General features: G+C 49.5%; 8 protein-coding genes across 8 annotated transcripts; 4 read left to right on the top strand and 4 right to left on the bottom strand.

Moving 5' to 3' along the window:
* The first annotated feature begins 1,454 nt into the window (after positions 1-1,454).
* On the top strand, positions 1,455-4,449 carry BDW43DRAFT_293757 (putative MFS phosphate transporter). Its single transcript, XM_032043861.1, has 3 exons — positions 1,455-2,159; positions 2,261-2,428; positions 2,494-4,449. The coding sequence occupies exons 1-3, from the start codon at positions 1,843-1,845 to the stop codon at positions 4,010-4,012; spliced, it is 2,004 nt and encodes a 667-aa protein (XP_031894421.1). The 5' UTR covers positions 1,455-1,842; the 3' UTR covers positions 4,013-4,449.
* Positions 4,230-5,862, top strand: BDW43DRAFT_323805 (RCC1 domain-containing protein). The gene has a single exon (XM_032049825.1). It carries the CDS (start codon positions 4,585-4,587, stop codon positions 5,704-5,706), a length of 1,122 nt encoding a protein of 373 aa, XP_031894420.1. The 5' UTR covers positions 4,230-4,584; the 3' UTR covers positions 5,707-5,862.
* Positions 5,811-7,470, bottom strand: BDW43DRAFT_316698 (putative DNA repair protein rad9; the record flags this gene model as incomplete). Its single annotated transcript, XM_032048369.1, has 7 exons — positions 5,811-5,837; positions 5,892-6,005; positions 6,056-6,624; positions 6,677-6,892; positions 6,948-7,083; positions 7,140-7,289; positions 7,357-7,470. 7 exons carry the CDS (start codon positions 7,468-7,470, stop codon positions 5,811-5,813), a joined length of 1,326 nt encoding a protein of 441 aa, XP_031894419.1.
* Positions 7,471-7,641: 171 nt separating this feature from the next.
* On the top strand, positions 7,642-9,820 carry BDW43DRAFT_293748 (uncharacterized protein). Its single transcript, XM_032043860.1, has 7 exons — positions 7,642-7,810; positions 7,865-8,119; positions 8,172-8,293; positions 8,384-8,428; positions 8,485-8,632; positions 8,689-9,620; positions 9,683-9,820. The coding sequence occupies exons 1-7, from the start codon at positions 7,674-7,676 to the stop codon at positions 9,727-9,729; spliced, it is 1,686 nt and encodes a 561-aa protein (XP_031894418.1). The 5' UTR covers positions 7,642-7,673; the 3' UTR covers positions 9,730-9,820.
* Positions 9,821-10,148: 328 nt separating this feature from the next.
* Positions 10,149-10,690, bottom strand: BDW43DRAFT_293747 (uncharacterized protein). Its single transcript, XM_032043859.1, has one exon. It carries the CDS (start codon positions 10,643-10,645, stop codon positions 10,334-10,336), a length of 312 nt encoding a protein of 103 aa, XP_031894417.1. The 5' UTR covers positions 10,646-10,690; the 3' UTR covers positions 10,149-10,333.
* Positions 10,691-11,199: 509 nt separating this feature from the next.
* BDW43DRAFT_316695 (uncharacterized protein) lies at positions 11,200-13,216 on the top strand (the record flags this gene model as incomplete). The annotated part of the gene is made up of 4 exons (XM_032048368.1): positions 11,200-11,361; positions 11,626-12,205; positions 12,248-12,543; positions 12,629-13,216. 4 exons carry the CDS (start codon positions 11,200-11,202, stop codon positions 13,214-13,216), a joined length of 1,626 nt encoding a protein of 541 aa, XP_031894416.1.
* Positions 13,217-13,902: 686 nt separating this feature from the next.
* On the bottom strand, positions 13,903-16,599 carry BDW43DRAFT_293731 (DEAD-box ATP-dependent RNA helicase DBP2). The gene is made up of 4 exons (XM_032043858.1): positions 15,908-16,599; positions 14,881-15,849; positions 14,103-14,823; positions 13,903-14,036 (listed from the first exon to the last, which is right to left on the bottom strand). The coding sequence occupies exons 1-3, from the start codon at positions 15,945-15,947 to the stop codon at positions 14,555-14,557; spliced, it is 1,278 nt and encodes a 425-aa protein (XP_031894415.1). The 5' UTR covers positions 15,948-16,599; the 3' UTR covers positions 13,903-14,036; positions 14,103-14,554.
* A 2,529-nt stretch (positions 16,600-19,128) lies between these two features.
* Positions 19,129-23,985, bottom strand: BDW43DRAFT_293719 (DNA-directed DNA polymerase alpha catalytic subunit POL1). Its single transcript, XM_032043857.1, has 5 exons — positions 23,452-23,985; positions 21,666-23,387; positions 21,055-21,612; positions 20,262-21,002; positions 19,129-20,208 (listed from the first exon to the last, which is right to left on the bottom strand). Exons 1-5 carry the CDS (start codon positions 23,839-23,841, stop codon positions 19,225-19,227), a joined length of 4,395 nt encoding a protein of 1,464 aa, XP_031894414.1. The 5' UTR covers positions 23,842-23,985; the 3' UTR covers positions 19,129-19,224.
* Between the last annotated feature and the right edge of the window lie 31 nt (positions 23,986-24,016).

The raw sequence follows: 24,016 nt of genomic DNA, 5'->3' as shown, positions 1-24,016 counted from the left end.
GGACTTGAGAGGGAGCCAATGTTTCAAGCGCTTTGCTGCCCGTGTTTGATAACATGATTATTTGGATCAGCAAGAATGCTTCAAAATAGAACGGAGGCCATAGATCCACCGTCACTAGCTTTCTGCATAGTTTCGAACGTGCCCTAGTAATGACGACGTGGTGTTGCTTATTGGCTGAATGCCCCATGGTAGATGGTATGATGAAGCCATGGATCTCTTCCTCGATACGGCAAGACCGTGATGTATTGGTACTACTAATCATCCGTCAGTAAGTCAGAACACGACAGCCTGCATGCAAGGGGGGGGGGAAAGACCATGCCTCCGTTGACCATGTGGGAGTTGTATCGGAATGGGGGCGTTTCAGGCCCACTTTCGATCAATTACTCTACTATGGTCTATCATATCTCATGAGAGAGGAGGGGGAAAAAAGAAAAAGGGCAAGCTCTCCGCACTTTGACGTGCCAGGGGAAACGTGATCGAAGCGGGCACGCTGACTGGCTGGAGTAGACGCCAAGATGCCATACAGGTGGCTTTATCCACTTCTCGAGATAGACTTTCTGTCCCACGAATATGTGTTCTGTTGTTCAATTCTCAGTCGTGACTGTTCCTTCCCTTGGCACAGTGAGTGACAATGTGACACCCGAAAACGGTAGAAGACGGCACGAGCAGATACTTGATCGGGCAAGGACATTACGTTGCCCAGATCGTGCACATCCAATGTCATCCATATATACATACAGACTGTACCTGTACATGTAGTGCTACACTTGACATCACCCACGAATGTAAGGGTAACACAGTAAGATACGATGGAATGATCGTCCAATTCTTCTCACTAGAGAGATTTTAGAGAGATTTTTTTGTAAAATAAAATAAAACACACGGACAATTCACACTCACCGGACCGGGCACGGATACATCCATGACAGCAATTGTAACTGGATATCCATCACCCGACCAATTTCCCTTCATTGTCCTTCACACACCTTTTCTTTTTGATTTTCTTTTCTTTTCATTCTTCCTGCGCGTGCCAGGAAAACGCATATGATTGGCGGAAGGAAAAACTGGGGGACAACCCTCATGTAGCAGGCGGTACTGGAAGATCCTCCGGATTCTGCCACCACGTGCCTCGATGATTGGCCGGTGGTGGAAGTTGATCCTCAAGTGGAGCTCCGCCTTCCGCGCTTGTAATTTAGGTTTTTTTTTTTCCCTGACAAGATTAATCCATATCCGGAACAAGTTTAAAAAAAAAAAAAAAAAAAAAACCTTTCTTGCCCTAAGAGAACCACCCATTCGAACTCCATTCCCCACCCCACTACTACATAGAACTAAGAACTGAACGTTCGGTCGTAGGCATGTCATCCACTAAGCTGTCTCCGGTAATTCTATTGGCTTCGAGAGTGACCCTTCCTTCGCGGCCCGGGCGAAAAAAAAAAAAAAAAAAAAAAAAGTGCGAGAAGTGGTCCGCCGACTTCCCACCCGGTAGTGCTACAGGACCGGCTGCCTCTCTTGGCCGGCGTGGATCCTCGCCACTAATCCAGTCCTGCATTGGCTTATCACAGAGCGCAATTCGGGCATGTGCCTGGGCCCAGAAGGTGGGCTGGTGGAAGGTCGCCTCTGCCCAGAGAATTCCCATCCGTTTGCATATAAGTTAACCTCGCGCCTGTCCGACTTGGCTCTGCATCGTGTGCAACGCCTCACCAGCGACGACGGCCTTCATCTCCCTCCGGAGATACCAAGAGTGCTTAACTAGCTCTCCAACCTCTCATCGCGAAGGCCAAGATCAACCATTTGGATAGTCGAATCCCTCCTCAATTTCACCTATCACCTATCGACGACTAGATGACCGACTTTGGACCTCGTGCCCCCCATGGGCCCGATATGTCCGGGACGCACAATCCCCTCGAGGATATGGACATCCACGAGAAGGGTGCCTTCGACGTTCTGATTCGTCCGGATGACAGCTATACCCCGGACGGTACCTACTGGGCCGATCTGCCCCTCCTCAAGAAGCTCAAGTTCGTGAGCTCCTACGATGCCGCAGAAGCCAAGCGCGAACTGAGCGGGATCTGGGAGATGACGAAGCAAGATCCCTTGTCCCCTATCTCGTATTATTTTCGGAACATGGTGCTTCCTGGTGCGGGTCTAGGCCTAGAAGGGTACGTGCCTATCTATAAACACAACAACCCCCCCCCCCCCCCCCCTTCTCCCCCCGGGGGACTGTGTCAGGTCGTCGTACGCTAACACATTAGCGGTTTAGTTATGTGCTCTTCTCCATTGGAAACGTGAAACCTCTCTTCCAAGCCGCCTTCAAGTCGTGTTGGAAGGATCATAAAATTTGCGATCCACAGTGGCTCAACTCCATCGAATACCTCGAGATCATTGGTATCATCGTAGGTCAGATCTTGGTTGGAATTCTGGGTGACTGGTATGCCCCCTCTACTGGGATAGCTGATACGTTTGCCCCATTATTGGACTCTAACGGTTGTTCAGGGTTGGTCGTCGTTGGGGTCTGATTCAGGATGCTGCAATCATGTTTCTCGGCTTGGTCATGCTCACAGCTGCCTGGGGTGTGACCCAGAATGGCTGGGTTATCTGCTACGCCTGGTCGCTCTTCATCTACGGTATTGGTGTTGGAGGGGAATATCCCATGACGGCTACCAGCGGTATGGAGAATGCCGTGGGTTCCGGAAAAGTCTCGACCAAGGAGGACCGCCTGCACCGTGGCCGGAAGGTCACCAGCGCTTTCTTGATGCAAGGTTGGGGGCAGTTCTTCAACCAGGTGCTTCTCATCATCTTGTTGCTCTGCTTCCATCATGGCAGCGGTAACCCTCCATACTCGACCGTGTCCGCCCAGTGGGTGTACCGTATTTCCTTCGCGATTCCTGCGGTAGGCACCTTGTGGCTGGTCTACTACCGTGCCTATCACATGAAGGCGGCGAGCAAGCAGTTGGTGACCGCGAAGAAGAAGGCTTCCGTCACCGGCTACGATTTCAACTCTCTGGCTCTGACCTTCAAGTACTTTGGACCCCGTATTCTGGCCACCGCGGGTGGTTGGTTCGCCAACGATGTCTTTTTCTACGGCAACAAGCTTTTCCAGTCTGAATTCATCTCGGTCATCAGCCCCCACTCCAAGTCCATCATGCCGACTTGGCTCTGGAACTTGGTCAATGTGGGTGTCTCGCTGTGTGGTTACTACTTGGCCTCGTTCTTGATCGATAACAAGCTCTACGGCCGCAAGTGGATGCAGATGATCGGTTTCTTGATGTGCTTCATCCTCTTCGTTGTTCCCGCTTTCCACTTCAAGTACTATACCAGCGCGGAACACATCAAGGAGTTCCAAACGATGTACTTCTTGAGTTCCTTCTTCAACCAGTTCGGCCCTAACTCGGTAACCTTCCTGGTGGCAGCCGAGGTGTTCCCCACTCCCATCCGTGCCACCGCCCACGGCCTGTCGGCCGCCGCCGGTAAGGCTGGTGCTCTTTTGGCCTCTGTTCTGTACAACTACATCGATACACAGACCAAGTTCTACGTGGTTCCCTGGTTTGGCCTGGCGGGCATGGTCCTCACCTTCGTCTTCCTTCCCGACACTACAGGCCTTGATCTCAAGGAACAGGAGCGTCGCTGGCAGTACATCCGTGACGGCCGGGAGCATGAATACCATGGTCCTGCCGTTCACTCCAAGCACTTGTCCCTCTGGGAACGCATAACTGGCGTTGGCAAGTACTACGACGCTGAAGCCGATTACAAGCAGAAGGTTGAGGAGTACCGTGCCGAATGGGAGACCGCTATGGCCCGCCGCATCGCCGAGAAGGACAAGGGTGAGGAGCTTGAATTGGATACCGATGAAAGCCTCTTGGAAGGCCATGTCCATGCCTACTTCCACCGGACGAGTCCCATGTTCCGCCCGATGGAGCAGAATGCCAAGGGGGATAACTTTGCTCTCCCCCCAGCGGCCCAGGAGGACGACTCGACTGCTTCTTTCAACGAAAAATCTGAAAAATCCACCTGATCGACTTTATACCCATTTGCTGAATCTTATGACTGTTTGGGACGTGATATCTCCTTCGCACGAATTCCTCTGGTCTCTTTTTACTTTTTCCCTTTTAACCTGTATAGCCTAATTTCCTTTTCGATGTGTGTCGTTTGTTGAACTGGCTGACGGGAGAGAGCCATTTGCATTGAAAGCTGTAAATACCCACGTATATAGTATAGACTTGTCTAATGATGCATACCCTAAACCACTAGCGCGCTGAGTTCACAGCAGATCGCAAATCAGTGCACTCTTCTTTCCACTGACAGATCTTTCCGATCTAATCTTGATAACTTAAAAAAGCTTAGATTAGTATACGATCAGGTGACACATGTAGTACAATGGAACCATGAAAAAATAATAGATCAATCCAGTCCACAACCAGTAGGCGGTACATGAATTAACCCGATAACGATAAACCAAAGTAATTATTCAACACCCCCCACTGTACGAATATCTCAAGTCAATATCAATGAACACACAAATGCCTGTGACGATACCATAAAAGTTCTCACACACACACACACACACACACACACAAAAACATCACCATGCCGCTCTACGCATTCGGATCAAATGGATCCGGCCAGTTAGGCATCGGGCACGACGACGACGTCTCAGTCCCTTCTAGATGTCTGTTTGAGGGTCTAGAGCCGGAAACTCCAAAGTTGAATAAAACCGAAGAGAGCAATTCATCCGGTGGCATTCGCCGTATTGCTGCTGGCGGAAATCATACCCTTCTTCTCTATTCTAGTGGGGCTGTGTATGCGGCTGGGTGTAATGAGGATGGGAGGTGTGGGGTTGGTTCCGGTGATGCGGTGAGGTTTAGGAGGGTTGTTGTGCGTGATGGGGATGCGCTGGTGTATGAGACCTTTAGCGATGTTTCGGCGTGTTGGGAGGGGTCGTTTCTTGTTGGAGATGGAGGGGAGGGGGTGTTTGTGCTTGGGTCGGGGGGGAAGGGGGAGCTGGGGCTTGGGGAGGGGCTTGCGCGGGCGGCGGTGCCGAAGAGAATTAGGGATTTTCCGCCGCCCGGGACGAGGGTTGTCTCTGTTGCTAGTGGGATGGGGCATACAGTTGTTGTGTTGTCGAGTGGGGAAGTGTATGGGTGGGGCGGGGCGAGGAAGGGTCAGCTTGGGGAGTCGGTTAGGGCGCAGAAGGTTGTTTGGTCGCCTGTTAAGGTGGAGGGGTTGGCTTTTCGGGCTACTGGCGCTGTGTGTGGGCGGGAGTTTACTGTGATTACGGGGGATAGGGAGAAGGGGGAGTTTGTGGTGCTTGGGTCCGTGGATAATAAGTGGAATGTTTTGTCTGATGCCCCGGCTTTGGGAGCGGTGGCGGGGTATCGGAGTATTGCTGCTAGTTGGCATGGTATCTATGTACACCGGGGGGATGGCTCTGTTCTGGCTTGGGGCCGAAATGATCGTGGTCAGCTTCCGCCGGTGGATTTGCCGGTTGCGAGGGAGCTGGCGGTTGGGAGTGAGCATGCTATTTATTTGCTTGATGGTGGGACGGTTTTGGCGTTTGGTTGGGGTGAACATGGAAATTGTGGACCTGTTGCTGATGAACAGGGGAATGTAAAGGGGAAGTATAGCTCGATTCCTCTCCCAACTGAAGGGGGTTCCGATGTCCTTGGTGTTGGTGCGGGCTGTGCGACTAGCTGGGTCATTATGTCATGACTGGCTGATGATCCTATAGAAGCCAGGGGAAACCCCTGTGCAATGGTCCATGACTGCCAACTTTCATCCAAACGATAAGTGGTTGGGATAAATTTCTGGCTTTCTCAGTCGAAAAGACCAAGACCTTGAATCTGCAGAGAGTTAGCCGGCTGCTGCTGCGGAACGGCCAGATGAAATCCCCATACCTGTGATATACGTTGTGTTGGGGGAATCCCCATTTCGTTTTCATGGCTTGTGTCTTGATGAGGCATGCTAGGCTCGCTATCTCGCAAACGGGGTCCGAGACTCTCATTGAACATCTAGCTTTGGTCAGTTATGTGCGCCGACAGACAAATCCTGTTTGCCATACCTGGTCCCCAGTTGCGTCCCAGCCAAGCCGGTCCTCGGCTTCTTCTTCCTCGTTCGGGACATCCCATTGCCTATCATCATCCGCCGGCACAAACAGACTGTCAAATTGGATTGATGCAGGAGATGGTCGCTGGCTTTCAGTATTTGGCTCTGTGTTATGGGCAGAAACCCCAGGAGTCCCCGTGAGAGGTCGAATAGATCGGGCGCGCGGAGGAGGCATATGCCTCGTACTGGGCGCAGCGCTCGCCCGGCTAACATTGGCGGGAGCAGGCGTCTGCCTTGCAGATAATTCCGGGGCATGAGAGGAACCGGGAATGTCACTGTCTGATTCGCCCGTTGTCATCAGGGTGAATTCGGTCTTGACGCCCCCGAAGTCATACGCAAGCTGCAAGGGCCGGGTTGGACGGGTATAGCGAGCAGTGATTGTCGAATGCGAAGATTCAGCATGTGCTATTACTGCTCTGAAGTCCTTCAAGGTGATGGCAATGTGGACATTGTCTTCCGCTAGGAAATATTCAAAGCCCTTCTTGTCAATGGCGACCGATGTATGCACCGGCTTTTTGAGGATCTCTGCGCCAAAATTAGCTAGAGCATTACTGGAAGGGGGGCAAAAGAACCAGACCTTTCCCGTCAGTGATCTTCGTAGTGAAGCTCGTTAAAATGACCTTGCCGTTATCGGAGTAAACATCCAATTGCTCGGCTGAGGGGCTGAAGTGATCTGTTATCTCTCTCAAGAATTTAGGATCTATCCTCCACTGGTTTGTCGTTTTCGTCCTGTCAAAGACGGCATGATTAACAGTAGTTGGCTCATAAGTGAGTTTGTAGGACTTGATAACACCTAGACTTGGATGTCAGTGTAAGCTGCCAGGAATTATGATTCGAACAATGCTCACCAAGTCCACAGATCATCTTAATGGCGAGTCTGCATTCTGTGAGGTTTTCATGCTCATGCAACTCAACCACGCAGCGTTCAACCGCGGTGTCCTTGTTTCGTCCACCGGGTCTTCCCTTGAATACTGAGAGCAAGGCCTAGAGAATATTAGTAAGCTGAAGATAATTAGATAAAGTATCCTGAACAGTCTTACTTTAAGGTACAGTTGAAAACAATATCTATCAGAACGGACATTCCCCGACGCTTTTGGCATATCAAAAGAGTAGGACTCAAAAAAGACATCTGCTTCAAAGAGAAAGGCCGCATAGGCTGTTTTGGTAGAGTTGAGCACACTCAAACGAAGCTACATACCCCAGTCAGTTGAAATATTACTTGACAAATACATATAGCTACTATTGCAGGGAACGGACCTGATCAAATTCGGCCTCAATGGCTACCGTTTCATGAAATTTGGCGAGGCATGTCAGAGCATCGTGCAGCTGGTACAGAGCCTCGGGGGCCAGCGAGAATGCTAAGGAGACCATGACCGTTCTGGGGCCAGAAAATAGTTGTATACAGATATAGAAAGGGAAGCAAGAGGTTGAAGATCTAGACTCCAACTGGAGATCCAAACACGAGCGCGTGCTTACATAAGCGAGCCTGCATTCCCCGACGTCATTGTAAATACTGCTCGCTTTCTCCTGGGATTGAAGACGCGTCGACTCGCACTGACTTCTTCCAAGTCAAGATGGCATTCGCCTTAGCCGGTGATATACTTTATATTGTCTTAGACATCCTTGGAGACCAACGCGACTACAACAGCCTATACCAATGCGCCATAACATCCAGATGCTTCACGGGGCACGCCTTGCAAGTTCTGTATAAGTGAGATGCTATCGTTTTAGATGCTAGAAACCCTTCACTGATATCCAATATCAGGCTGTATAATACCTCGCCCGTAAGAGGTGGGGGAACCGAGGATGAGCAATTCAAACCTCGAAGAACAGCTACTACCCTAGCCCATATGAGGAGCCAGCAAGATGCTATTATTCGCAAATGGGCTGTTATGTGGCGCTCCATAACGCTGTCGGCTCTGGATCAGACATATTTGCCTTATTCTAGTTATATACGCTATTTGGACCTGGAAGATCTAGGTTACCTTCTTGGCCAGGCGTACATTAAAAAGAACAGGGAGTAGGTCAGCTCTGTCGCTAAAGGACAGTTCTTGTATCTCTGACCGGTATAGAGCGTTCTATACTCCGGAACTCGACGATTTTTTGTCTCAAGGCTATGAGATTAAGGGAAACAAGCGGCTTCGTTCCTCTTCCAAGTTTGACCACGAACACGCGTTGGCGAAAATGGGCTCGGGTCAGTTCAAACCTGTGCTTTGAACTTGTGCCATTCATGTCTAGATTACATGATAAGGCTCTAGAGGGCAATGAGCTAATAATCCAAAAGCAATTGTCAAGAGGTCGACGTCAATAAGGGGGATGTCTTGCAATGGTAGGTTGTGTGATAGTAATCCGGCGAAGTTCGAAGGTATCTAACTAGGTGTTTAGTCCAACCTTCCCTGTTAGCTGAATTTCTTCAACAACTACCTCTTCTGCAAACATTAACAATCTGGTCTGGTACTTCTCTTACGGATCATGCTGGTGACAAAATTCATATCTACTGCCCAGATCTCAAACAAATCACGATATACTCATGGTACGATACTGTATGATGTCCCTAGACTAACACTGCTTACCAGCATCCACTACCAGGCAGGACCAACCGTCCAAGAACGCGGAGGTAGATTCTGAACAGTTTCTAAATGAGCTACGACCTAATACCCTGGAGTATTTCGAATTATTGAGCTACTCCCACTTAGGACCTCGGTCGATCAGGGCCATGGGTTCGCACTTGGGCTCACTGATAGAACTCAAACTTACAAGCCTCACAATTGGGGCAATAGCTGAGCTACCCTCACTTAACTCACCACCGGCATTGAAGGTATTGGTCTTAACAGACTCAGTTGGAACGCCTCCTGATGAACGGTTCTACGAAGTTCTCGGTCGAGTCGCCGAATGGATACGGAGCTGTAAAGCTCTAAGGCATCTAGAGCTCCGCCGATTCATGGATGACGCTCTTCTACTATCCAAAGTCCTTCCTGATGAGAATATTCACTTGTCTAGTCTTTCTCTAACAGACTATGGTATATATGCAGCCCATGCCTTTCATGAAGCTCTTTCGCACCAGCCAACGCTGCAGGGTCTCTATCTCAAGGGCGAAGGAAGCGAAATTCCTGAGTTCAACGAACTACTCGTCCAGGCCATCGTTCCACTGAAAAACCTACGCGAGCTTGAACTCAAAGGTGTTTCCGACGGTTTCACAGCCGAACATCTCATGACGCTCACACCATTCCTTCCCCATCTCGAAAGGTTATGGGTCGGCGGTGACTGGTTATGCGACGACGCATTGGAAGCTTTTTTCTGCTTATCACGACTCAAGAGCCTCGTTATCCACGCCTTCGCCCAATTTACAGTTCAGGGTCTACTCAATCTCATCGCTCAAGCAGGGCCGGGTAACAGGGGGCTCAGCCTGTCTATCTTGAGCTCAGCGTATAACACCGATATTAACGAGGAAAACGAAAAGCTGATTCGCGAGGTTCTGAAATCGAAGCTCGATGGATCCTTCGACTTTGCCCTAGCACAAGGTGGGTACCTCACTCGTTTCTTCAGACTTGATCCACTCATGACGACTGACGATCCGTTCCAGAAGAGGAAACCGAAATGGATACCGAGGATGAAATGACGTACGAATAGATTTTGTGGGGAATAGGGAAGCTGACACCTTTTTCTGTTACGTCAAGCCTATCCAAACTCCAAAGTACGTAATCGTACGATTCTAGAATAATGAGGCAAATGGCACTTGATCCAAAATGGTCACCGTTGGGGTACTGACTCCACATTTATATGGGGATCTAGCTATGCCCCATAGCACTATTGCAATTTAGCATCCCTGGTCTGGGCCAAGAACACCAATCTGCTTGTCCACTAGACTAGGTAATAAGTACTCTGGTCATAATTCGGGAGGCTGGGAATGTTTCCGGATTTCCGTTCACTGTCTCCAGAGTCCCTGAGTTTCCAAGTAACGCTGGAGTAACGAGAGAACCTGATAACTAGATATCTGTACGGAGTACTCCGTAAAGCGGAAGCTATCAAGCTAAACATGTATAACCTTTGTCATCTTTAGCAATCTATCTCTACAAGGACAACCTGTATTCATACATAAACCAAACCCTAACTCACAATGCACAGATCTTCACCACCGTCAACACCGAAGCAACCATACCGGTAATATCCTACCCTACCTCCAGAGTTCTAATCCAATCCCCCTAACCTTACGATTCTCATCCACCCACAGCCCCTAATTCCGCCCCCCCAAAAATCTTACCTTAAGCAAAAGAACCTCCACGCCAACACCCCTACCCGTCTCATCAAACACCAAAATCCCCCCATAAGCATTGACTTCAAACCACCTCTCAACCTGATCCTTCTGTACCAGCGCCCTCGCAAAATCGAATAGCTGCTGTTGGCCCGTACTTTCGTTGATGTCGAGACCGCCCTCGTCCCTGATATATGGTCCCATAGGTTTACTGTTCTCAGGGCGGATATAAGGATTTCGGCAGTTAGTGGAGGCGTTAGGTTGAACCGAGCTGAGCCGGGGAGAGAGGGGCATATTTTGGGAGACAAGAGTTAGTACATGGTTATTTGGGAGGGAAGAGAATGATGTTGTCGATGTTGTCGAGGGATATGGAGCTACACAATCATTCCAATGTAAACCGAACCTCACTTCTTCACCATATCCAGCAAACGTCTGTGTAGCTTTTGAGAAGGACTTGGCACATTTTAGCCAAATATATGCCTAAATATCAGATTAGATAGGAGCAGACTTAGTCCATAGCAACAATACTTACTGTGCCGTGAGAAAGACGAGGTTGAGACTTGTCACTCCAAACATGTAGTCTATTCAGTGATAAAGCCCGTAATCCTTGGAGATGGCGATCCCTCACCAAAAACCAATAGACTGAAAAGGGCTGAGTCATTCCTATCCAACTAAAACACATAACTTCCATAGATCAACACCATCAATCCCATATATTTCTACCCAAGTACCATTATACCGACTAACCAATGCAATCCAATTCGAACCCCCACACCCAAATGAAAATAGATACCAAAAAATATGGGAAGAACACACATTCCAATCCAACGCTCCCTCCATCACTCAATATGCCCCCCCAAACCCTCACCCCCAGCAAACTACGTCAGCAGTTCCCTGAATTCTTCGGAACAATGGCATACCACTATATGAACGGACCTCTGCACCCATCAGGGCATACTATCTGCGGACGTACCGTCACGAAAGTGGCGGAGATCCTGGGGTCCGATTGGGTAGGCAGTCTCGTTCATGCTCCTCTCAGTCACTGTCGAGAAGGCGTCTATATCCATCCCATGGAGACGGTCTTGGTGACAAAGGGGACTGGTATTGTGGCTGCAATTCCCTCGGACAGCCTTGTGGACTTTATCACTCTGACAGACCTCGCAAAGAAAGCCGATTACTAGAAGATCAAGAAGGAATGGGCAAAGTTGCCAATGATATCCGTCGTCTCTGAAGGATGCCAGGCAGCTGCAAGGGGCTAAATATCTTTGTAAAAGGAAGGCTTCCATCAAGGAATCAAGAACTACGGCGCCTTCAAAGGTGAAATAGTCCAGGTCATACAGGCCAAAGTACAACAGCAGCTCCTGGACTCTGGCGAAGCATTCCAATACACTGAGCCGGACAAACGTGAGATCAGCCGATCTGGGGATGAATGCGGTGTTGCGCTCATGGATCAATGGTATCTTGACTACGGTGAAACTTTCTGGAAGAACACTACCCTTGAATTCGTGGAGAACTCGGAGGCTTTCAATATATATGTGCAGGAGACTCGCAACGGTCTTAGAGGAGTGCTCAATTGGCTTGATCAATGGGCCTGCACGAGGACATACGGCCTCGGCTACAAAGTGCCTTGGGACTCCCAGTTCCTAGTTGAGAGCTTGAGTGATAGCACACAATATATGGCATATTACACCGTGGCCCACAAGCTAACAGATATCTACGGCCAGGCGCCAGGAACACTGAAAATCCCCAATCATCTCACATTCTTCATCTACATCTACCTCGCCATCTTCCTACTAGAATATTGGCCGAAGGCAATCCGGGAAAACGGCCACCTGCTCCTCAACGACCAAAAATGTCCAAATCCACCGGCAACTTCATGACTCTGGACCGACGAAGCAACCCGGAAATACGGCGAAGATGCAACCCAAATCACCCTCGCAGACGCAGGCGACGGCGTAAACAACACCAACTTCAACGAACAAGTAGCAGACGCAACCATCCTCCGACTGCACGCTCTTCGGGAATGGTGCGAAGAGCAAGTAAAAGCAAACCCCAAACCAAACCCATCCCCCTCAGCAGGACTCACCCTTTTCGACAAGACCTTCGCCAACTACATGAACGTTCTCGCGGCCGAATGTTGTCGCCACTATGCCGATACAAACAAACTACAAACTCGCTCTGAAGGCGGCGCTGTACGACTTCACCTCCACACGCGATTTCTACCGCGAATCGTGCATAGAAGTGGGTCTAACCATGCGCCACAGGCTGGTGCTGCAGTATCTCGAATGGCAGGCCCTTCTTCTGGCCGTCATTGCCCCTCCTGGTCGGAGTAGCGAAGTACTCGGGAGACGAGGAACGATTCATAACGCCACGTTCCCGGTTCCTCGGGCTAATGATCCTGCGCTCACTGTGCAAGGCGAGTATATACGAAGCACTACCTCCCGGATTACGTCGGCGCTTGCCGCGTATGAAAAGAAAGCAAAACGCAAGTCACTCGACTTCGATCCCAAAAAGCCGAGTGCGCTGAACATTCACACTGCATCGACGTTCCCCGCATGGCAGGATGACTCTATCGATATACTACACGAGTGCTTTGATGGGGATAACCAGTTGATAGATAATGATTCGCTGACTCGCCAGGTGCTGGCATTGAGCGAAGCCACGAAGGCAATGCCGTTTGTCCAAACGCTGAAGAAACGGTTCTTGAGTGGCGAGCAACCGGATTCAAACTTTGAACGTAAACTGGTGTTTGATGAGGTTTTGAGTCGGGGACAGGCTCTTTCGGTGTTGAAGAGCGCGACGGGGCTGGTGCGGATTGATATTATCGAAGGAGTGCTTTGGCGGTACCAAGGGTCCCAGCCTTGACCTTTAGAAATATGTAGGAAGTACTATAATGACAAGTCTTGGAGTTATTAAGAATATAGGTTACATGTTCTATATCTAAATTTAAGACGTACTTAGTCCCTGTAAAAATAGTGCTGTAGTAAAAGAGGTGAGTAGGAAGGGATATATGGAGTGTTGATCTATATGTCATCAAAATAGGGAGGGGGGAGGGGCAATGGTATCATGAACTACAAGCGAGAGAAACAAGTAAGCAACGCTAGTCAAGCGTGTATATTGACGAGTCATAAGCAAATAGATACATATTGCATGAAGTTACTAAAGATCTAAAACCCAGCCCTTCTCACGACGCGCTAGAAGATACACATAACTTTTCAAGATACGCAAAGGGTAAGCGATCGGAATTAACTCATATCCATGAGAGTTTAGAGGAACCTATGAACCTGTAAACTGAAAAGATGAAAGACGCAAAAAAAAAAAAGAAAGAAAGAGAAACCGCATAATAGTCTATCGTGACTTCGACGAAACGCCACCCGTAAAGAGTTACAATGGAATCTGAAGAATCGCACGCGAAAAGCAAGGTCTACCGATGCGACAAGGGAATACAAGCTCAATGACTGAGAGCAGATTTTTTACCAACGGCGGCTGCCTCCAAGAGGCGCCGCATTCGAAGCAGTGTAGCTGCCGCCACGGCCGCGGCCACCACCGCGACCACCCCAGCGGCCATAACCACCACGGCCGCCGCCGCCGCCACCGCTGTAGCGGACCATCTCGGCGAGACGGGGGTCAATCTGCTGCTTAGCCTCAGTAAGGATAGTGACCAAGTCACGAGCCTGCTTAGAGTCTAAGGAGAAGATATGTTAGCCATCCTGTCCCAATGAGGATGGTGATTCCGGGGGAAAGGACTTACTGTCAGTTGTGAAGAAAGTGATGGCGGTTCCCTTGGCACCGGCACGACCAGTTCGACCGATACGGTGAACATAGTCTTCCGAGTTGTTGGGATAGTCATAGTTCAGCACATGAGTAATGTCACGAACATCTTCAAACACAAACTTATGTTAGCAAACAGAGCATTAGTCAAAATAGCAACGTGGCTTAGGAGCCCTTTATCAGTCGTGTGAGACTTGATGCATCACTCTCTCGGACTTTTCAAGTCAAGATCCGTTGCGGGTTTACAAGTCCCGGGAATGGCAATAATCGCGGTCCTGGAGTAACCTTGGAATGCAGTTTCAACAAGTCGAAACAGGAGAAAAAAGAAACCCCGTCTCTCTACCGAGAAGAGATGGGGAATCAGAACAGAAGAAATAATACGTCTGCTACACTGCACTGTGAGTCCAAGGTCCTCCTGGCATGAGAACCATTTCAGGAGACCCGACAAAAGCCTGGACGAGGCATATACGCCAACATATGTTGGAAGAGAGTTAAGCACCTGCCATGGTCACACAACCTCAAGACGGGTGAGGGTGCTTTAGAAGGAAGCGGGAAAGGAGAGGGGAAGGGGATAAATCGCAATTTCATCATACCGATACCACGGGAAGCCACATCAGTGGCCACCATGATTGGGCTCTTGCCTGCCTTGAACTCGTTCAAGACCCAATCTCTCTCTTGTTGTTGCTTGTCGCCGTGAATGGCTGCGAGCTAGGTTAGCTAACGGTCCCAGCTGGGGGTTTGTTAAAGGGCAAACTTACAAAGTGCGGGCCATCCATCCTGGCGGAGGAAGCGAGTGATTTCGTCCGCGATACGCTTCGTACCGGTGAAAATAAGACATTTGTTGGCGCGGTTCTCCATGATCTTCTCCAGATGCTTGATCATCTTATCGCGCTTCTCGAAGTCCGACACAACCTCGACAATTTGAGTAATACGGTGGTTAGCAGACAAGTCCATCGAACCGATGTTGACTTGGATGTAGTCGTTGAGGAAATCAGATGCAAGCTGACGCACTTCCTTGGGCCAAGTGGCGGACCACATGCAAGTCTGACGGTCGGGGCGAATCTGGGAGATAATCTTGCGGATCTGTGGTTCGAAACCCATGTCGAGCATGCGATCGGCCTCGTCGAGAACCAGGTAGGTGACACGGCGGAGGTTGGTCCGGCCGGCCTCGAGCATGTCGATGAGACGACCGGGAGTGGCAATGCAAACCTCGACACCACGGCTCAAGTCACGGATCTGGGGTCCCTTGGGGACACCACCGTAGACACAAGTGTTGCGAATGCGAGAAGACTTTCCAAACTTTGTGATTTCGGCCTGGATCTGAACAGCCAATTCACGGGTAGGAGCGAGGACGAGGACGATGGGACCATCGCCGGGAGCCAGAAGAGGCTGAGCGTTGATGTGAACGATGGCCGGAAGACAGTAGGTCAGAGTCTTTCCGGAACCGGTCTCGGCGATACCAACGACGTCGCGACCGGAGAGCGCCATGGGCCATCCCTGAGACTGAATGGCAGTGGGGCGCTCAAACCCCTGAGCCTTGACCTCGCTCAACACATATTGGGGGAAACCAGCCTCGTCGAAGGTCTCAACGGGACGGGGGACGTTCTTCCCTTGAACGGCCATCTCGTGCTTCTTACGGAAATCATCAACATCGCGCTGAGAGCGCTCGGCGACATCAGGGTGTTCCTTGTAGAAAGACTTTTCGAACTTGGGCAGTGCATCCAAATCTACAACGAAGTTAGCACCATGCATCTAGGGAAACTCGGATTTAGCGAGATAACATACCCCACTCTTGCTTCTTTAAGCCAGAGCCCAAGTTGGACATGCGGTCACCACCACCAGGTCCACCAGCACCACCTCTTCCGCCATAGCCGCCACCGTAGCCACCGCCGTAGCTACCACCTCCGTAGCCGTTCGAGCCAGAGTAGCCATTTGAGTATCCGCCACCACCGCCGTTTCTGGAGCTAGATCATAAAACCCAATGTTAGTAAACATTTCCCATTATAGGTGGGTATATTTTGGAGGCGTCATCCTAAGCAAGAGTTGTGTACTCCATCGCTACCCTGCGACTGGGATACAAGGATGGTAACCTCAAAAACACCGTCGTAGGACCGACTAGTTGACAGGACTCCAACATCGTTCATCTTCTAGGATGAAGATCACTCACCGGTAAGAGTCGCGCTGATCGCGCTGATAACCGCCGTTGTAAGACATGGTAAAGCCTTTTTTTTCCGGTGTAAGATCACGAAACGGAAGAAAATAAAGGACTCAAAAGAATGAGGATAGAAAGAAGAAGCGGATGTGAGAACGTTTCTTCTGTAGTAGAAGAAAAAGACGACAAAGGACTGAAAGAAAGTCCAAAGAGAGAGGGAAAAGAGAGATGAGGAAGGGGGTGATAGATAAAGAGAAGAAGTGGAAAAAAAAATAAGTCGCGACGGGGGCGGGAAGGGAAAGAAAAAGTCGAAGGCGAAAAAAGAGGCGAAGGCGCCGCTTTCCCCATTGGTTTAGTGCCAAAGCATGACCAAGGGAATTCGATGGCAAAATCGGAAATTTTCCTTCCTACGGTCCATTCACCGCCCGTCCCCGTGACGAGTCCAGATCGGATCTAGTGACTTTTTCGCCTTCCTGACTAACTAAAACCAAACTTAATCCAAAACGTCTTTTCCTTTAGTGCACTAGTACTTGGTGTTATTGGTGTGAATACTATTAGTCTACTGTACACATGTCTCCTACTGAGATTCTCCCAGTCCCATATCCCAGAACCGGATCTCCAACTCCGTCGCCCGAATGAAGATCTGAATTAGTTCTTCCATTCGGCTCGGGGAAACCTCACGCATGTGGGTTTCCAACAATTCTGTACTCACAATCAGTCATCGTCCTTATCGATAACAGAGCCGAAGTCAGTCACTTACCAGAACCGAGTCGGACGGCCTCCGAGTAGTCTTCCGCAACATAATTTTCAATCCATTTCCAGTATCGGTTGCCCTCCCGGAGAGTGTTTTTCTCTGTATACAATCTCTGGGCAATGGCTCCGTATCCGATCAAACAAGGCGCTAGGGCCATCTGTAAGGCCAGCCAGTCCTCGGACTGACCAACATCAAGAATATATCTACTGTACGCTGTACAGGCTGTAATTCCAAATGGGGGCGCGTCAGCGATCCGACACGGCGAGTGACAAGTGGCGAACAAGGGATCACATACCGATAGTTTCAGGTGTTCTTTCCATCTCTTCCTTGGATAGTCCGAAGGAGGCACAGTAATCCAGATGTAATGCCGTTTCACGCTGGATATGTAGAACAATCTGTGACGACTGAGTGGGTACAAGTCAGGTCAGCCTTTATGGATACCGTTTGGTTTTATACAAGGATGGGAACAGTAACCGGTTCACTTACTGCGGCAATAGACTCCATGCTTTTTGCCTTGTAGGCTGCGAGCGCATTGCTTCGAGCGAACTGGACCTGAAGGCGACACTATCAGTCATACTTCACGGAGTGAATCACGAGAAGACGAGCCCTACTAGGTAGAGGTAATCTTGGACCAGGTACTCCTTGAATCGCTCCACGGGAAGCGTACCGCTACCCAGCCCCAAAACAAATTCATGTTCCGTGAACTGTTTCCAAACGGGGCAGATATCAGGGCGGTCCAGGGCGTACTCTAAGAAACGACCACTTCATGTATTCGTTAGTACTCGCACCACTTGTTGCTTGCCGAGAAATAAATAGACAGTAACGTACGGGGCAAAAGGCAGCGTATACACCGAGTGAAAGTGATTTATCGGGCCGCTTCCCTTTCCTATATCAAAGCTAGTTTTGATTCCCGCCTCAACAAACCGGACAGCACTATGCACTGCTCGCTTCAAATCTTTTCCTAGAGCCAGATTGGCCGCGATGGAAGAAGCAAGAGAGCATCCGGTACCGTGGGTATTCTTAGACTGAAGGAAATCTGTCTCAAAGAGAGCAATATTGTCACCATCGCAAAGCACATCTATAACCGTTGTGGCTTCGTCTTGATTCCGTGCCTTTTTATGGTCTTTCCTGAGGGGTAAATGGCCACCCTTGAGAAGAACAGCCCGAGGCCCTAGGTTCTTGACTTGTTTAACTAGCTGGATCACGTCCGGAAGGCCTTCTGGCTCGGGTACATCCACGCCGGCGTCCTTCAGTAGCAGCTTTGCTTCAGGAATATTAGGTGTGAGAACAGTCGTCAGGGGCAAAAGTTTCGTCCGTAATTTTTCTACAGCTGCTTCAGGTAGTAATTTAGAGCCGCTAGTAGAGATCATCACCTGTGAAGAAGGTTAGTAGCTTAGTCTATTCGAGAAAGTTGAAGTAAGAGTTACAGGATCCAACACCACCGACGGGACCTGGTGGGTCACCAACGTTTCGGCGATAATATCAATTGTCTCTGCAGACGACAGCATTCCTTGGGTCCGTCAGACATACATAAAACTGCAGAGGATAAGGTATTCAATACCAAGTTTCACGGCATCTGCGCCGATGTCTTCTAGACCCGCATTGATTTGTTTCTTGACAAACTCCGCGGGAACAACGAAGATGTCCTGTACGCCCAAGGTGTTCTGGGCAGTCAGACCGGTGGTCGCAGTGAGAGCATAACAGCCATGGGCGGCCAGAACCCGCTGATCAGCCTCTAGACCACTAGATATGCATTGGATAGTTTAGTTTGACTGCTGTGTGGGCTGGCGAGAATGAGTAACGTACGCGCCACCTGAGCTGTCGGAGCCTGCGATTACCAGGACCCGCTTCACCGACATGATGAGGAAACTAAACTTTGAATGATTTCCTAATGGATTAAATTGGATAACCCACCGATGGGGGAATTAACAAGGGAGAATGTGTAGTAATTAAACTGGTTCAACAGCTGCGGAAGTGCGGCAAATGTGATGTTTTTTGGCGGGGAGTGTGGGGCATTATTTTATTTGATATAAATAAATATATATTAATAAACCTAAGTATTCATTTTACTTCTCGTATGTATTGATTCAATCGATATGCTTCTAGGTAATCTTCATTCCTTCATCCCAAACATAAAACCCAGTGGTAAGACTATATACAGATGCTATCCAAATTAATGTCCCTCGCCTGAAACTCCTATGGTAACATAAACCGGAACAGACTATCCATTTCAACCCATTGTCGTCCGCACTTCTTCAAGTATGCGTCCACCACGCCTTTAATAGTCTCGAACCGTGCGCGATTAAACTCAACCAGAGCAGCAACACTGTCTTTCTTTTCTCCACTAGTGTCTTTCTCAGCGGCGGCCCGCGCCTTATCCACATCCCAGAGCCCGGCAAAGTACAACAATTGGTTGTAGAGTTGCTTCTCCGAGTACTCATATGTCATCCGACCAAGGCAGCCTTCAGCGTGGCCTCGGGGTCCCAGGCACCTATGCCCGTATACACTGATCTGCCGCGTTCGGTTGCCGCAGGCAGAATCGTCGCAGACAAGCCAGCCCTCGTAATACTTGGAGGTCTGGGCCCGAATCTGGCTCTCCAGCTGGGCGATGATCGTCAAAACAGAGAACTGTTTCTGACAGGCTTTATTCGCACAGACGAGGCCGTTAGAGTTGCACATGTGGGATGATGCAGCAAGCCCTTCGAAGACCGACTTCTCTTTGCAGAACCGACAGGTCAGCGTAAGTCGTGCGGCGTTTTCAAATCGGACAGAATCCGGAATCTGTGACTCCAGTGGGAAAATATCCGCGTTCTGCTGGTTGCCACTGCTAGAACTATTAATTTGATACTTGCGAACATCCAGACCCAAACATTCGGCCAAGCGAACCGCATCAGTTCCGGGAATCGGGGCACAGAGACGCTCAATAGGAGGGAAGATCTGCTTCAAAAGGTAAAACTCAATGTCAGGCTTGAGCCCTGATTCAGACTTCATCACATCGGGAAGCGTGTACGAGCGCTTTGCTGGCGGAAGAGACGATGTTTCGGAATCTCCAGTCGTCACAATGTATGAGATCACATCGTTGGGCCGAACTGATTTGCCGCGGGCAAGCTCTCGTAGGGCAACTTGAACGGGAGGCATCGTCTCTTTATTAGGATATTCTTCAGGGCGTTTCGAGAGTTTCTGCGGGATACAGTTAGCGCACTGTTCACTAAAATTCGGTGGCAGTGACCTACAGTATAGATCACATATTTCTGGACAGGAATGGCGAACTCCCGCATTTTGCCTGCCAAGTCGCGCAGATAGTCATGAACCCGGTTGAGGACGATCTCTTGGTCTTCCCCAGAGAGAACTTCGTTCAAGAGTCTTTGGGACACTTCCTTTGAGAGGGCGCAATATTCACGGCGCTTCATATCCAATCCCTTTACCTCCAACTTGTCCACATACTTGCCATCCACTTCTGTCATGTTCACAGCGGCATATTTCTTTTTGGCATGTAATAGCAGGCGACGGAAGATATTATCGATATCAATTTCCAAAAGCCGGTATCGTTCATTCACAGATTTCTTGAACTCCTCTCCAACCTTCAGCGCGTCGCTAAGCGTGTCCATGTTCGTGTTGATCATGACAGAATCCGTATCACCATAGATGACCCTCAGCTGCTTTGATTCTGCCAATTCCTTGGTACTCCTAAGAATTTCACGACCCTTGAAGGTGGTGAGCATGGCCAGGGGGCGAGCGTAGAAGCGACTTTGCGTGTAACCCAAGCATCCGTACATAGAGTTAGCGGTCAGTTTGAAAGCCAATTGTTTCGTATCCCACAGCGCAAGCTGTTCAGGTGTTGCGCGTTTGTCTTTCATTAGCTTTTTCACCTCTCGTCGACGACCAACGAGAGTGGAAATAATCCGTGGGAGAATTCCCTGTTCCTGATCAGCGGAAGGAACCTCAGGCACTTTCTCGTCATTCTCATTTTCAGACTGCAATTCATGTCAGCGTGCGTAAGAGGCATCATCTGGAGGTAATGCTTACAGTTGCAGTCCGCTCCACAGTGGTAAAGCAAATATTGTATTCCTGGATGATACTCGGGTACAAACTGTTGAAGTCCATTACGAGGATGAATCGATCGTAGAGACCTTTTTCGGGTTCGAAAACAAGACCACCCTTGTACTTGTCTTTTTTCTTCTTATCTGTGGTATCATCCTCATCGCCGTCCTGGAGCTTCTCTTCCGCTTTTTGTAACTTGGAAGAATACTTATCCGGGCATATATACTTGTTCCGATGAAACTCATGGAGTAGGATATACTCGTTACGCTCCGCTCGGGTACCACTGAGGGTTCGTGCCCAGGAATTACCGGCAATATTGGTGAGGACTTTGGTCAAGGACAGCATTTGAAGTCGCAGGACCAGTGCGGCAATGAAGTAAGTGTCAGTATCGCAATGGTTCACATAATTCATCAGGCCATCTTTGGTGGTAGCCCAAGTCTTCAGTGCAGCTTCGCTGTCCAGTTCCTGTCGTGTATTGCCGGGTCCAAGATAGAGATTGCACATTTCCGTCAGACTCCATGATTGGCATTTCATCATGAGGGACTATTCTTTGTTAGCACAACGTACTACCACTGTTCAAAAGATGACGAACTCACCTTGCCCATGTCGTTGGCCACGTCACACATTAGTCTTCCTGCAATGAGATGTCTCTCGGCGAAGAATCCACCGCCCCTGTTAAAATTCTTGGGCCAGTCTCCACGCTTCAATCGACCCAGTCGATGCCATCCGGGGGTCTTCTTTTCCTTCAATCTGTTGAGCAAGATACTAAGGTCGACTTCTTGGAGCTGGTGTCCCATCAGAACATCAGGGTCCATCTTCTCGAACAGTGCCAGGAATTTACTGAGTAAGAATTGCTCGCTCCTCTCCAAGATATAAGTGCCTCGTTGCTTCTTGGTCTCTGCTTCAAAACCTACGGGGTATGAAGAGCCGACAGGCCGCATCACCGTGAACGTCTTGCAGGGAAGTCTCTCTGGAGGGGTCGTGTCCGTGAGGGAAATATTCTCGTACACTCGAGCGCTCGCCACTAAGATTTCCTGTTTGTTTTCTTTCACGTTCAGTTGGGTCTTGAAGGCTAGACTCATCAAAGTGAACGGGGGTGGCTCTAGGTTCTCAGAATCGGGCACTGGGGAAATAAGCGCCGGTTTAGAGACCTGGCATTCAAATTTGCACCAAGATGCATTGTTAACAGCAGAGAAGTCTGCTTCCTCAAACTTGAGCCAACAGGGTCCCATGATGTTCTTCCAGAGAACGAACTGCTCGAATAAGGAAGTGTTGGTACCGAAGACGTTAGAGAAGGTCTCTCCCTTCACATCCATGGGCAACGCAGGCTTATCATACGGGTATAGCAACTTCAAGTAATCGGCCTCCTTGGGAATGCCGGGCATCTCAAATGCGTACTGTCGAGTGCATTCTTTGATCTTATGCATCCCAACTTTGAGTTTTGACATCATGCCGTCAACTTCCTTATAGACGTCTTCCATGTCCACTTCTTCGTCCGTCTCCCGGCCATGTTTATGTCTATGTTCCCGGGGAAGGAAATAGAGCTTTCGCAGAATGTTGTCGATCTTAACGAATGCACTAGCGTAGTTGCCAGTCTGCTTATTTTTCACTTTTCCGAATAAGCAAAGACTGCCATTGACTTCCGTGAAGTCTATCCAGAACATGCGCAAGCTTCCATCTTCCTCCACGACATCCTGCGCACGTAGTTTTCCGAACATCCGCGTTTCTGACGCTGGGCTACTAAGAACATTTAACTTGTTCCTCACATCATTCCACGAAGCATCTACAATGTCTGCCACAGCCTTCACTGGAGATGAGTTCGCGGGAGTAGAATACAGTTCTTTCTTGATTTTCGGTGGTGGCCGGCTTCCAGTCATGTTGACACTTGAGGCCTTGGCCTCATGCTGGCCGGTAGCCTCTGCGATTTCCATCAAGTCGTTGTCTTCATCGTCGTCAAACTCCTCTGTCTTCACCGGAATGGCCGATTTCCGCGCTACTGCTTTGGTCACGGGGGATGATGGCATGGGATCGCTCATTGGAACGTCATCGTCGTCTGCCGTTGGAAGAGGTCCGTCGTCGTTATCCAGATCCAAGTCCGGGTTCTGGCCAACTGGCGACATCGGATCACTATTCTCATCCCTCTTCTCTTTCTTCTCTAGACGCGGTCTATGGGATAAAGGAGGGGAAAGGATTCGAACTTTGCGTCGAGCTTCGGATTTAATCACATTCTGCGTTGGAACATGATTTGAGACGACATTGGTATCAACTTCTCCGAGAAGATCGGCCATGAATGCGTCATCCTCGGCAGAGGCGACTGGCTAAACGAACAATCAGACACGGACCCTCGAGATTAGTTTCGGTATGCTGTGAGGTCGCACTTACTTTAGGCTTCGGGGCCGAGGTAGTAGCTCCCTTGTTAAAATACTTTGAAATTCCATTATTTATCTTCTCCTTTCTCTGCTTCTCTTCCTCGCGCTTCCTCTTCGCAGCCTTGCTATTCGCAGGCAATTCGCCGTCGTCGCTTTCGCTGTCATAGAAATCTACCGTACGTTCATTCCAAACCTCTCGGCCGTCATCGGCATACCCCTCGCCATTATCATCAACAACGAAGTCATCCTCGTCCAGGCGATTCCGAATAATCTTCTTATAGCCTTCGTCGTCAACCTCCTCGTAGATGTCTCCCTGTTCTTCAACCTCATAGGTCGACAGACGTTTCTTTCCTGCAGCACGCAAAGCGCGCAATTCTGCCAACTTAGCTCGGGCAGAAGCCATGGCGCCAGAATTATAGAACCCTAATGATTGGCGCCCATTAATCGTTATTCTCGGTGTATTCAGTTGAATTTCGGGTAGATGAATTGAGGAAAGGGTTTCAAGCGGGCAACGCGGAGACTACGCGTGTCGCGACATCAAACGCGCTTCACCGCCCAATCGCCGTAAAGTGGTTGTC

This window comes from Aspergillus alliaceus (assembly GCF_009176365.1).
Source record: "Aspergillus alliaceus strain CBS 536.65 unplaced genomic scaffold BDW43scaffold_81, whole genome shotgun sequence".
NCBI lineage: Eukaryota > Fungi > Ascomycota > Eurotiomycetes > Eurotiales > Aspergillaceae > Aspergillus > Aspergillus alliaceus.
The sequence above is the reverse complement of the archived record's forward strand: the minus strand, read 5'-3'. Positions and strand labels throughout refer to the sequence as shown.

Excerpts from the sequence above, each read along its gene's own strand:
- BDW43DRAFT_293757 (XM_032043861.1), top strand. The coding sequence starts at position 1,843 with ATGACCGACTTTGGACCTCGTGCCCCCCATGGGCCCGATATGTCCGGG. Across the intron at positions 2,160-2,260 it reads GCGGGTCTAGGCCTAGAAGG|TTATGTGCTCTTCTCCATTG; the intron begins GTACGTGCCTAT and ends TTAGCGGTTTAG. Across the intron at positions 2,429-2,493 it reads GTTGGAATTCTGGGTGACTG|GGTTGGTCGTCGTTGGGGTC; the intron begins GTATGCCCCCTC and ends ACGGTTGTTCAG.
- BDW43DRAFT_323805 (XM_032049825.1), top strand. The coding sequence starts at position 4,585 with ATGCCGCTCTACGCATTCGGATCAAATGGATCCGGCCAGTTAGGCATC.
- BDW43DRAFT_293748 (XM_032043860.1), top strand. The coding sequence starts at position 7,674 with ATGGCATTCGCCTTAGCCGGTGATATACTTTATATTGTCTTAGACATC. Across the intron at positions 7,811-7,864 it reads GCCTTGCAAGTTCTGTATAA|GCTGTATAATACCTCGCCCG; the intron begins GTGAGATGCTAT and ends ATCCAATATCAG. Across the intron at positions 8,633-8,688 it reads CAAATCACGATATACTCATG|GCAGGACCAACCGTCCAAGA; the intron begins GTACGATACTGT and ends ATCCACTACCAG.
- BDW43DRAFT_293747 (XM_032043859.1), bottom strand. The coding sequence starts at position 10,645 with ATGCCCCTCTCTCCCCGGCTCAGCTCGGTTCAACCTAACGCCTCCACT.
- BDW43DRAFT_293731 (XM_032043858.1), bottom strand. The coding sequence starts at position 15,947 with ATGTCCAACTTGGGCTCTGGCTTAAAGAAGCAAGAGTGGG. Across the intron at positions 15,850-15,907 it reads CTTAAAGAAGCAAGAGTGGG|ATTTGGATGCACTGCCCAAG; the intron begins GTATGTTATCTC and ends ACTTCGTTGTAG. Across the intron at positions 14,824-14,880 it reads GGATGGATGGCCCGCACTTT|CCATTCACGGCGACAAGCAA; the intron begins GTAAGTTTGCCC and ends CCTAGCTCGCAG.
- BDW43DRAFT_293719 (XM_032043857.1), bottom strand. The coding sequence starts at position 23,841 with ATGGCTTCTGCCCGAGCTAAGTTGGCAGAATTGCGCGCTTTGCGTGCT. Across the intron at positions 23,388-23,451 it reads CCTCGGCCCCGAAGCCTAAA|CCAGTCGCCTCTGCCGAGGA; the intron begins GTAAGTGCGACC and ends TTGTTCGTTTAG. Across the intron at positions 21,613-21,665 it reads TGGCCAACGACATGGGCAAG|TCCCTCATGATGAAATGCCA; the intron begins GTGAGTTCGTCA and ends AACAAAGAATAG.